Source organism: Peromyscus eremicus, chromosome 8b (genome assembly GCF_949786415.1).
Source record: "Peromyscus eremicus chromosome 8b, PerEre_H2_v1, whole genome shotgun sequence".
Classification (NCBI taxonomy): Eukaryota; Metazoa; Chordata; class Mammalia; order Rodentia; family Cricetidae; genus Peromyscus; species Peromyscus eremicus.
Window position 1 is genome coordinate 38,250,344 of NC_081424.1, and position 12,947 is coordinate 38,263,290.

Genomic DNA, 12,947 nt, shown 5'->3' on the forward strand with positions numbered 1-12,947 from the left:
TTATGCTGTCAGTGTTATTAGAGGATCTTGTCAACAATGAGAGTGTAAAACTTGTCCGGACAACCCCCAGGGCTTGTACCTTTGACGTCTGTGGAGTCCTCACCAGTTGTGTTTGCGTTATGGTTAGGGTCCCCTCCTCTTTTTAAATTTTTGTACTTCTGCCTGTGCAAAAATTCTTAGAGCAGAAAATGGATTGGCTTTGTAAGCTTCATCACTCTTATTGAACACTTGTGTGGATTTCTTCTGTTTGGGAAAAATCCGTTTTACTTAACGTTAATTGAGATGTCGGCCAGGCATGATTACTTGATACAGAGGAGGGAATTCAGAAGGCATGGATGCTTTGAGGTAAAGACAAGGTTAGATAGGCTCAGTGTGCCGGGCTCTGCTGACTCCCCATGGGAGACCTTGATGTGGGGGATGTGGGGATGCGGGGTGACTTGGGAGAGAGGGGTGGGGGGTGGGAGGAGGGAGGAGGGGGAAGCTGTGGGTGGTGTGTGGAGTAAGTAGAAAATTTCTTAATAAAGAAAAATGAAAAAAAAAGATTAAAAAAAAAACCCCACAAGGTTAGAGACGGCAGGAAGTGGGTATTTTCTTGAGATCTCAGTAGCCAGAGGGACAGTGACCAGGGTCAGCCTCCTGTAGTCCGAGGACACTCAACCCTTCAAATCCTAGATTCTTTTCCCATTTCCAGCCATTTGCTCACAGGTAGCCAGGAGCAGGCTGCTTCATCTCAGGAAAGTGATGCTGGAAATTTGGGAGGAAGATGGCCAAGATGATGAGGAGAAGCATGAGAGGAAGGGAGCCACCGCCTTGTGAGTTTTCCCCTTGTGGTCCTGTGTGTACGCATGCCATCTGCACAGGCATTCCAACACTCCTGCTGTGTCTTTCGTTGGATCTGCTGGTTGAGTTTCTTTATCTTAAATTGGGTTACCTTTTTCGGCCAAAGTAGTGATGGCCTAAATATTTGTGTTCTAAATCTATTTCTGATTTATAGAACATTAGTCTACTGTAGTACAGAGTGTAAGTAAGAGAACTTTTGATCAGCATATAAATATCTTGCAATAGAGAAAAATCTGTAAGGAGTGAAATACACTTGTAATGTATGATGACTTTATATACATGTATGAAAATACATGTGCATATGTACACACATGTATTATTTATCCACACATGTAGATATGTGTATTATATACGCACATAAGCACAGTGTATATTATGCTATTTAAATGGAATCTGAATAGTCATTATAGCTCTTATTATTTGTGGAAATAAATGTAACATCTCAGAGTATTTATATGTTGCAAATGGGAGTCCTTAAATAACAAATCTTACTGTTGATAAACTGGATTAAGGTACCAGCTTAGTGGAACTGAAATATATATTTGCTATTGATGTTTGGCTGCCAATGGGAAAACTATGCAATTGCAGAAAATTTCCACATTAGTTATAAACTGCGAACAGCAGCAAAGGCTCAACATTAAAAATGTCTTGACCCTAACTCTCTTCCTAGTCCTTGAAGTTTCTTTCACAGACATTCTGCCGTGAGGAAGATTCAGCAGGGTGAACAGCCCAAAGAGTCGATGAGTCTTAGTCTACTCCATCCAGACTGGTGTCCGCCTCTATGGGGAGCCCCGTGGAAGGGCCTGGGATCTCTGTGGCAGCTGGTGGGGGCTGCTCCCTGGGCTCACAGCCAGGCACCACAGCAGGGACTCCCTCACTCTCTGGACATGGTGGAGCAGCATATTTTGCCTCCGCCACAGCTAGGGAGCCCTGGGCTGGGGACAGTGGGGCCTGACCAGAGGCTTTTGCCTCTGGCTCCTGGAGCTTCAGGTCCAGGAAGTTCCCAGGAGGGAGTCCCTGGCTTTGGAGCTCTGGCCCTGTAGGGATACAGCTGGCTGTAGAGGCAGGTGCAGCCTCACAGACCCCTCCAGCCCCAGCCTGAGAAGCTACGGGAGGCTCAGGACTCCCTGAAGCAGCAGAAGGGTTCAGAAGGGCTAGTTCGGGCTGCTGGGGGATGATGTCACTTCCGCCCTGAGGACCAGTCACTGCTGGCTGTCTTTCCTCTGATTGGTCCAGGGTGGACTCCGGATGATGAAGGATGGTGAAAGCCGTGGCCAGGTTTTTCACGGCGCTTTGAACACTGTTGGCTTCCTCTGCATCTATTTCTTTATCTTCAGAGACATTTGACTCTGGCTCTTCATCAGAGGTGTGCTGACCCTGCTCTTCCTTTTCGGACATTTTCGCTTCTCTGATTTTTTTGTAGAGTTCCTTTCTCTCTTCTTGTAAAGCACGACACAGGTTCTCCAGCCTCTGGATTTTCATCACGAAACACTCATATTCCTTAGCTCTTAGGGCTTTCTGTGACATAAACATACACAAATGTCATGAGCAGTGGATTCCCTAGAATGCTCTCCAGAGACAAAACCATTCGTCCCAGAATTTGTCTACTAGGTTTGAACAAACATTTATGAAGATCACTTGGTTTGGTTTTTGCACCGATTATTAGACTAATAGAATTGTAATCACCATTGCCTGTTCTTTGGAAAAGCAACACGGGGAGCCTTCTTTATGCTTCATTGAAGAACCTGTCAAACCTTAACCTACATGAATCTTCTAAGAACTAGGGGGTATAAGCAAGAGCTTGCATGAAATGAACAAGACAGACTGGGACTTCACCTTCAACACTGCTTTATGTGTTCTAGGGAACATGTCTTCTCGATGGATAAACTGCGTATACTAATGCAGCAGCCATTTGACTCGTCTTGATGAGTCATGAACACATGTCTTGGGAATTGGTTGCGACTTGGGATGAATAGTTGAAGCGGTACTTATAACCACAGAAACTTACCACATACTAATTCATGAGGTCGGCTGCTTAAACTGATCAGTTTTTCTCCCCCTCTGGTAATAGTGGTGTGAGTGTGAGCAGGGATCTGCTCCTAATCAGCTTACTACTTACTCCCGCCCCAGCTACCCTGTCCCTATAAGACTCTTTTTACTTGTTAACATGAAGGGGTCTTCACTTGTAAGCCCTGTCACTCATGTCAAAGCTTATATATCTTTGTCTTTAGAGTTGGAAAACCTGCAGGTCCTGGCATAACATCAGCAATCTAATAACCGCTGAAGGAGTTTTTTAAAAAGATTTCTTCATATCTGTCTATAAAATAATCTGTGTGTGGGCTACCTGGTCTTCTCTCGGTATGGTCAAACCAATGCATTCATTGTACTTGCTGGGTGCTGAACAGTATTTGAGGTCAAGTAAAACCTTCATCAAAACCATTACACTCCAGCAGGCATGGTGCCACAACATTCTACTCAATAATCCTGTGACTAAGGTTTACAAAGGTCTTTGACTCTTCCTTAGATTTCTGAATGACCCTTGATCTTATTTTCATTATATTTTAATGGATCACATCTCCCTTGTAAGTCAGCCTATTTTCAAACATAATCATTTGCACTAGTAGGTTATATTGATTATTTTGACAGAATTAGGGAAATGGAGAGAAAAACTAAGAAAGGAATTTCCTCACCTCTTCAATCATGTCCAACAGAGCTTTGTTACAGTTCTCAAATCGGGCTTTCCATGTGGCTGTATCCTTCTCCAGCTTCTTCATTTTTTTGGTTGTCTACAGAAATTAGAGTGTTTTAATGTTAATCCCGAGGAGTTAATGCATCAAGGAAGCAATTAGTTCCACGTGTGACACCAAGGCCTGTCCTTCTGCTACCAGCTGGCAAAGCAAACAAATGTTCGATGTCAACAATGCAGATTGCGGAAGAGGAGTGATTTATTTCCGAGTCCTCTAGATCAGTAATGAATAAACTGATTTGCACCCGAGCCAATTCAGGAGGAAGGAAACTACTTAGGAACATGTTGTTGTTGTTGACTTTTCTTTCATTTAAAGTAAAAAAATGTCCTTAATGAGACCCGTGAATAAGCTCGCAATTTAGAGCAGTTGCTTTATTGAGCAGAAGGCTGCCACACTGAGGAAGCTGGCGTTGCTTTTAGGCATTAAACTGTAGATAACATTCGTGTCTACACAAACACTGCTTTCCACCTTCTCTTTATTTATGCTTATAGGGTGAAGGTGAGCTCACAGAATGTGATTAGTACACATTCTTTTCATCTCTGGAACAGTCCCACGAGAGAGGCTCCATTTTCACCCCTGTTTTATAAATGGGGAAAGCGAGGCGCAAGGATATGCGTTAACATCTAGTGTGTTAACAAAAGAGCCAGGCTATAGAATACCTCACTGTCGGCAACAAATGAAGTATCTTTTAGTCACTGAGTCTGCATGTGGGTGATAGAGAAGTGATCAAATCTTCCTTGAGTATAAGGTTACCGGTTATTTATTGTGGGCTCTCTGCTTCTGTAAATTGGAGGGTAAGGCTTGTGGTCAGGTATTATTCCCTTTCATGAGCCACACCTAGGTGCTGTCTTCTTTTTTTAATTTTTATTTCAGTTAATTCGAGAGCAGGTTTCATTCTGTAGCCCTGGCTGGCCTAAACTTGTTATGTAGCCCAGACTGGCCTGGAACTCACAGAGATCTGCCTGTCTCTGCCTCCTGAGTGAGTGCTAGGATTAAAGGGGTGTGCCTGCAAGCCTGGCTACATGCTTGCTTCTTGGGCGAAGTTGTCTGAGGCACCCACTGAGGCCAGAGGCTGAGCCCAGACTATCAGCTCTTGCTCTAAGAGAAGATAGATGAGTCTTGAATGGATTTTTTTTTTTTTTGGATCATATGTTAGCCAGATTAGGCAATTATAAAGCTTAAGTGGTTAACTTTAATAGTTTCATAAAAGATATAGGACCATATTGAGAGTTACACAACCATGCATACCAGGTTTTTTTTGTTGTTGTTGTTTATCTGGGAATTATTGGGTCAACTAATATCCATAAATGAATTTCAGATTAAGAACACTTAATATCCTAGTCTCAAAATATGCAATTTTGAAATAAAGTTCTAATCTTATAACTCTAGAATTTAAAAAAAAAATAACTAATGGATACATCTATTCAGAACCAAGAAAACTAACTTAACAAATGTTAGTGTAAACATTACATTATTTCAATAAAATAGATTTTGAAAGATGCTTCTTGCACTTATAATTAATGCCAGTGCCTGTTCACAAAGGTGTGTGTGTGTGTGTGTGTGTGTGTGTGCACACGAGCGTGCATGCTGGCCCATGAGCTTCCAGAGTATTTTCCTGTTTTCACTTCCCATATTGCTAGAGGCGTTCTAGGATCACAGACGTTCCCCACATCACTCAGCTTTGAACATGGATCCAGGGATCTAAACTCTGGTCACCAGGCTTGTACATCGAGTGCTTTCACCCTCTGCCCTCAACGACAGAAGGCTGGTGCTGACTGTCCATTGGGAAGATACTGTTCTGAATATAATGTTAATGCTCTGTCCATCGGTAACATTTGTACCTTATGTTTGGAAAAGACTTGCAAAAACTTTTAATACATTACTTTATGTGAACTCCATAGCTTTGTGAGTTATGCAAATAATATAATATCTCAGTTTATAATAAGAGAAATAGAAGTTGAGAGGTAAGTAAATAGCCCAACAGTACTTGGAGGATAGTTATAAATTCGGTATTTGAACTTACTCTTTGTTTTCTTATTTAGAGCTCAACAATTATATTACAATTATGGGAAGGAGTCTTATCAACCCTAACGTATTTTTAGGTATTTAAATGTTTGTTTTGAACATTAGAAAGTGGGACTTTTTAACTTAATGCTAACTTCTGTCCTTTTTAAAGCTAGATATCAAGAAGAAAAATATTGTTCATTCTGGTAAAAATGTATCCTAGCATTTTGGGGCTGTTGATCAGATTAATTTACTGGAAAAATTTTTAAAAGACAAACAACAACAACAACAAAAAACCCAACCCACTGAAAGTCTCATTCCTGCCTATAAAAATTTCCATGTATTCTGAAATTCATTGAAGTATCTCAGCCAGAGAAAAATGAATGCAAAGAGTTGCCTGTCAAAACAAAAATATGTCAATCCTCATGGATACGCAATACTCACTTTATCCATTTCCTGCTTGAAAGTGGCAAACACTTCATTGCTTTTTGACAGTGTGCTCTGGAACTCCTCAAACCTTCCTGAGTAGAGGGTGAGCTATAAACAGAGCAAAGAGTACATCTATTTTAGGGCTGCTTTCAGAATGCGTCCAGAAAAACAACATGTCATTGTTCGTTATTTGAGGAAAAAAAAATGATTTAAAGGTATTCTCAATACAGGGTTAGTCATATGTTTGGTTATTGTTTTTACTACAAGGTCAGCCTAGCTTGGTGAACATGATTGAAATTTTTCATTTAAAAATTGTGTGTGAGTGTCTCTGTGTGTCTGTCTTTAGGTGTCTTCTAAAGCTCTCCAGCTTACCGTTTGAAAGAAGGTCTCTTGGTGAGTCTAGAGCCCGCCATTTTAGCTGCACTGGCTGGCCAGGAAGGCCCAGGGGTCTCCTGTTTCTTCTACCCATCAGTGCTGCAGCCATGGGCACTTGTCACCATGCCTGGCTTTTACGTGGGTGCTCGGGATTCAAACTCAGGTCCTTATTCTTTTACAGCAAGCCCTCTACCTACTCAGCCATCTTCCCAAATCCACCACATCCCCTCCCATCCAGTTTCTCCCTTATCACACTCCACAATGTTTCCCTTCCAATTTCTTGTGCTCTATCTTTTGAAGAATCTATTGAATCCTCTTAATGTTGCCTAAAATTTTTTAAAGAAAAATAAAATGATAAGATCTATCATTACAGATTTATTATGTTTTAATTTTTACAAATATTTGTTGGTCACTGAACATACATATGCACCACATATGTAAAGATATTTATTTAGCTCTTGGGTCATGCTTTTGAAATACGTGTACTCCTAATGGAAAGATAAACTCAATGACAACTTGACTATGAGATGTTCGATACAAATTACCAAGTCAGAACTTTATTTTCCTTGGATTTCCCATGTAATCAACTTTTACAACCTAAGATAATAAATAGCTGTATTCTTAAATTATGTACTTTTCCATGCCCCTGACCCAAGAGTAACACATATGTGTTTGTACATGTGTTGTGATGATCATTTGCTGGAAACAGCAAATAGAGATCAAAATCAATCTTACACATGAATATCTCCCGTACATACTGAAAGGGGCCTTTGGATATTGCTTGATAGTATTTGTTTGTTTGTTATCTGAGTCAATTGGGGTCAGCTGGGGTCAGTGACTTGATCCCTAAGCCTCTGTTAATGCTTTCTGTAAAGACCCTTCCCATTCTTTCCCCAGCTGACACTTTCTGTACTGTTCAATAATTACACAGCAAAGCCCTTCATTAGGGACAGACACAGGGACAGGGACAGATTCACAAGACAGTTTTCAGGCAGGCAACAGATTCAGACACATACAGCAGATAAACCATGATGACAGAAGACACAGGGAGTGTGAAGTGTCAAACCTGGGCTCACTGGGCTGGAGTGCTGGCTCAGAAGTTAAATACTTAGGGTCATAACCAAAAAACGTCAGCTCTGGACTCACTCTTGGTTAAACAATAGCAAGGGTCGGTGCTTCGATCTCTTTCTTTCATGTGACACTGACGCAGCATTATTATTGACTCCAAGTTTATTTATTATTGCGTTCAAACTGATGTACTTGGTGACAATAGTAAAACAAATACTTCAAAATAGATATTTAGTATGTGGTGTGTGTGTGTGTGTGCACTTACACATGTGACGCAGCATGCATTTGGAGGTCAGAAGAAAACTCCCAGAAATTGCCTTTTCTCCTGGTACCTTGTGAGAGGATGCTATGGAGCTAACTTAGGTTGTCATATTTGTGCCAAGAACTGGGTATTTCTGCATTGTCTCCTTTATTTTTTTTTTATTAGATTATTCCAACTGACCATTTTGTTTTGCTTTGTTCAAAAATTAAATTTTGTTAAAACACACACATAATTAACCACCCTAACCTGTTTGAAGTCTACAGATCAATCTTGTTACGCTCACATTGCTGTACAGCCAATCTCCAGAATATTTTCACGTTGCAAAATGGAAACCATGCACACATTCAACAACTCCACAGACATCAAACAACTTCTCATATCCTCCTCCTTCAAGTGGTCAGGTTTTAACATTCTCCTTTTCTTCCTATTAGACTGCTTGGTCATAGACAGTACAGTTTGTGTGGCTTATCAATCGCTCAGGTAGTCAGCACCAATGTTATCTTATTCTAACTAAACTTTCATACTTCTCATTTCCTTAGTGGATATTTATACTGTGGAGTTGGCCTTCTATTAGCATGTTGACACATTGTGTGTTTGATTTGATGGGAGCTATTTCCACTTTTGCTTTGGGAATTCAGAGAAGTGTGGAAAGGCTATCCAGAAGTCTTGCCAGGGACAGAAATAGAAGTATACTACTCCATGGTTAAAAGTAACAAAAATTGCTGTAATATATCACCTTAAAACTGGCCAAAGGGCTCACTTTTTGTTTTTATATTCGGGTGTGTTTGGAGGTTCATGCATGCCTCGTGCATCAGTGGAGGACAGAGTCTAACTTCCCAGGCTTGGGAGTCAGTTCTTTCTACCAAATGAGACCTGGGGATCATCAAGCTTGGCAGTAACTGCCTGTACCCACTGAGCCATATCAAGCTGGTCCTCATGTATTCCTTTAACTGAACACCGAGTTCTAGTTAAGAGTAGGAAATGGAAGGCACTGTGCCTAGAAATTGCCTCAATAAGACCGTGAGACTTGACATGGAGGCAAGTTCTGTTCCAGAGTTGTTGCAGAGAGCTCTCCCCTCATCTAAAGATAAGGAGAGGATATCTGAGTCTAGAGACTATGATTATACTGTTAACAGTTTACTCCTGATCTTTCCCCTTGGGTGGTATTTTGTGTCTGAGCTCTCGGATACTGCTGACATTCTATGTTTGCTACTGTCTTCATCCTTACTGATCTGATGATTCTCTGTTAATGACCTGACAGTTGTATCTAACTGGTCATCTATGACAGCAGCTCTATTGCCTCAGTTTATATAACTGAAAGCCTGACACCACTTTCCTAAGTGGGAAACACGTTCCCAACTCACCAGTGTTGTCTTATGACTGATAGTGACTTCAGTCTAGGAAAATGAGCAAACTGCCCTTGGCATCTTTCTTGCTCAGGTCTTAAAAATGGGCATCAAGGCCTTAACTTCCTGGTGTTCCTGCTCCTTTCAGGACAATTAGAAACAAGAAGAGTATGTGAGTAGAATTCGCTTGTGTAAGTTGGACAGGGTCACACAGCATCTCCGTGTAAAGAGCCAGTACTCTGATCTCAGTACCTGGACTCATTCAGGATCAGTGGGTGAGTGAGGAATTAGAAATGCCTGGTAGATACTTCTCAAGTTTGAATGGGTAGAGTTGAGAAATGGTATCACATCTTTATATTTTTCTTTCCCACACCATGGAGCTCCCAGATCCTTGGTTCTATCCAGATGGTTCAGTCAGTAACGTGCTTGTTATGCCAGTGTGAGGATCTGACTTTGGATCCCCAACACCCACCTTAAAAAAGCCAGGCATAGCAGTGGGATCTAAGCACCAAAGGAATGGAAACAGGAGGCCGTGGGTGGGGCTCTTGGGCCAGCTAGTCTGACCAAGCTACATAGCTCCAGATTCATTTCAAGATGAATCTCAAAATGTAAGGTGGGTGGTGATTGGGGAAAGATACATGATGTTGACTTTTGGTCTCCACATACTCATGTGCAAATGTATACACACACACACACACACACACACACACACACACACACACACACACACACACGGACACGGACACGGACATGCCACATAGACACATCCTGGACTCTGATGGCAGCTGAACAAATCACTTTCGAGGCTAGAATCTAATATTAATCTACTCTTTTCAAGTTCATGATCTTCCTTTAGCGAAGCGATTTCTTGTAGACAAAGTGAATAATGCCTTGCCTCAAGTATTGTCCATTGTTTCTCTCAAGCTCTATGCTGTTAGTGAGCAGAAATGGACCATGGGCTCTGGCTTGACTCTCTGGGTTTTCTCTATCCCTAGACGGTAGAGTCACACCTTTCCCCCCACTATCCACCATGGCTTGATGCTCCTGACACCATGATGTGATGGGTTCTACAACTCACTCAAAGGTGATCTCAGGATCTAATTAGTTTGAAAACTTTTCTTGAATGTTTTCAAAGAATAGATTCTATTGGGGAAAACAATTTTCCATCACATTCTCTGGACACATTGCCTACATATGCCTTAGGAAGGCTGTCTGCGATGATGCCACCTGTATGTATGCTTGCTGTAACTTGTTATCTGAAGTTTACTCTTGATGTATTTTACAGTGAACGATAGTTGTTGAATTTGTTCATTCCTATAGGAAGTATGTACCTTTTATTTTTTATAATTAGTAAGATTTTATAGTCAGTTCATAAACATTTACAGTCTCAATGCCAACATAGAAGGTTTCTGATGCCCTCACCTTGCATCCATTTTCTCTGTGAACTCACCATCCCTCTAGGGCTTGGGCAGTTCTAATAGCAGGCCAGAGTCCCTCTGTGGCCTGTGACAGGGAATGTTTCCCAGGAGGGCCAGAACCCCATGCCAATGGGGAGGATAGGTAGATAGATAGGCCTGCCTTTTGCACAGAGCCAGCCTTGGCAATGTTTCTGAGTCTGAAATGGGACCTCTAGTAATGTGACCAAAAATAATTCCAATGACACCTGAAGCCAACTCGGAAGGCTCCCAGTCACTCACTATTGACAAGGTCAGTCTCTGACAGCACAGAAACCTGGCCTCCATTTTTCTCATCTTCTTCATATTAGCGACAATATCAACATGTGAAGGCTGTTCAGGATTGACAGTTATAAATGGTGCTTCCGAACAGTTTTACGTTCCTTCTCCCCTTAGCCGGGCAATGGGTCAGGTGACAGAAAGGAAATGTGACAGCGAAGTGGGAAGCTGGACATTAGCTTGCTGTGACTGACCGCCTTAATGGCATCATTTGTCTGCAGACCCTTGGCTACAAAACGTTGGTACGCATCCTTTCTCTTGCATAGACCTAATAGACTCTATTTTCTTAGATACAATAAACATGAAGTTGGTCACGTCTCATCCTCTCCCCATGCCCCGCCACCTCTAAAGCTTTGTGCAGGGAATCTTGGGTCCCAGCCCTTTGGTACCAGAAGGAGGCTCCCCCAGTCCCCCACATGCTGGTCCCCCCCACTTCACCTGAGCCTGCAACACTGTCTCCTGCTCCTTCAGCACTTTGGCCTGGAGTTTCCATTCTGCTGCCTGGTTCAGCAACTGTGAGGAAAGAGAGTGAGTGCATGGGGAGGAAGTCTAACTGGTTTAAAACTGACATTTGTTCACCGTATACAGATAAAACTAACTTTCTTCTTACACCCCTTTCCCTTAAGTATGTTTTTGAGGGGAGACTTTTGCAAAATATAAGTTAACAAAGTGAAAGTTGATAAAATAATTAATTTAATGGGTTTGATTCCCATAGAAACTAGTGGCTTTAATGAGAAAGAATTTTAAGGATCCAAATCAAGTATCAATCACACAAAATCTAACCTCTCACCACTCCCACTGGTGAAAAGCTTCCCTGTCAATTACAGGAGATTCCCAAGCAATTCTCTCCCACCACCATCATCAACCTTAGCTTGAACATCTCTAGACTCTCCCTCCTGGGCCTGGGTATGTGTGACTGATCCATTATATTAGCATATAGTCTCCAACACAGCACACAAGATACCTTAAGAAATACACATTCCCTTTTTTTTATCCCTGGTTCTTGACCCTGCAGTTCAAATGTATCTGACTCTCCTCAGGGAATCACTGATGGGTACATTCCCCTTTGGAGAATATAATCTAGGATGTAGAGGGCATGGTTGAAATCTGTGCTTTTCCAATGCCCAAGATGCTTTGGCTATCAGTGACCCAGGCAGCACATTTGAGAAACAGAGAAGTTTGATGGTTGCTCTGAACTTTCCCTCTGGTCCTAAGAGTTCTCATCCTTCTTCTCCCACAAGGAAGCCTTTCTTAGGTAACCATGGCCGTTAGACAGGGTTGAGCTGGGAGCAGATGGGTAAACGTGTTTTAACTTAAGATATACATTTACTTGTCAATCCGTTTTGATGTACAACTATAGTCTTAGGTTTGGTTCTTCTGGTCAGAGCTCAGAAGGGTTTTTTGTTTTTGTTTTTTTAATAAAAGTCATGTCTACAATGTACCATGAGAATTCTAGTTGTTGACTTCCAGATAATTGTGCAGTGGCCTAGAGATAGCAGGAAAGTATACACTGTTGGTCTTCAGAGAGGCCCAGGACATTGTGGAGTACCAGACCTGTAGGCCCCTCTGGCCATCTGAGGGTGTAGTAGAGGTGTGCTGGGCCATGCTTTAGGAGTCAACAGTGGCAGCCTGTTGGATATCTCTGATTATTCTGTTTGCCTGGAGAAACCTCCAGAAGTGAGAACTGGGAGTGGGGTGGGTGGGGATGGGTGGGGATGAGTGAGGGTAGGTGGGCTTTGAGAACTAAGAGTGAGGGTTTGTCGTCCACATTTACTTTTTTTTCTGTCATATTTGAAAACTGGTTACTTTGCTGTTGCTATGCTAACAATTTAAGTGACTCTTGTGTGGTTTCAGCTGAACAGAAAGCTTCTGGTCAAATGGTAAGTGGCATCATTTGAGTAACTGGCCTTACAGCTAACTGTCTCACAGCCCTCTCAGCCTTCACACACACACACACACACACACACACACACACACACACACACACACGCACACACACGCACACACACCTCCTCTCTTCCTCCAGCAACTGGTGCATGTTTCCACACAGCTGAAACACACCGCTGAATGTGATGCAGTGTCACAGAGCGCTTAAGGCTGGGGACAGATGCGTGTGGTTGTGAAACATATCGCTTCCCTTAGC

At 42.1% G+C, this 12,947-nt stretch overlaps 1 protein-coding gene across 1 annotated transcript in view; it reads right to left on the minus strand.

The window, feature by feature from the left end:
- Positions 1–1,287: 1,287 nt before the first annotated feature.
- The window catches only part of Txlnb (taxilin beta), a 36,152-nt gene continuing 24,492 nt past the window's right edge, over positions 1,288–12,947 (minus strand). The window contains exons 6-9 of the mRNA XM_059272713.1: positions 11,243–11,317; positions 6,036–6,128; positions 3,531–3,626; positions 1,288–2,358 (exon numbers count right to left, since the gene is read on the minus strand). Coding sequence (XP_059128696.1) covers positions 1,588–2,358; positions 3,531–3,626; positions 6,036–6,128; positions 11,243–11,317 — 1,035 coding nt within the window. The 3' untranslated portion in view covers positions 1,288–1,587. The remainder of the gene's footprint in view (positions 2,359–3,530; positions 3,627–6,035; positions 6,129–11,242; positions 11,318–12,947) is intronic.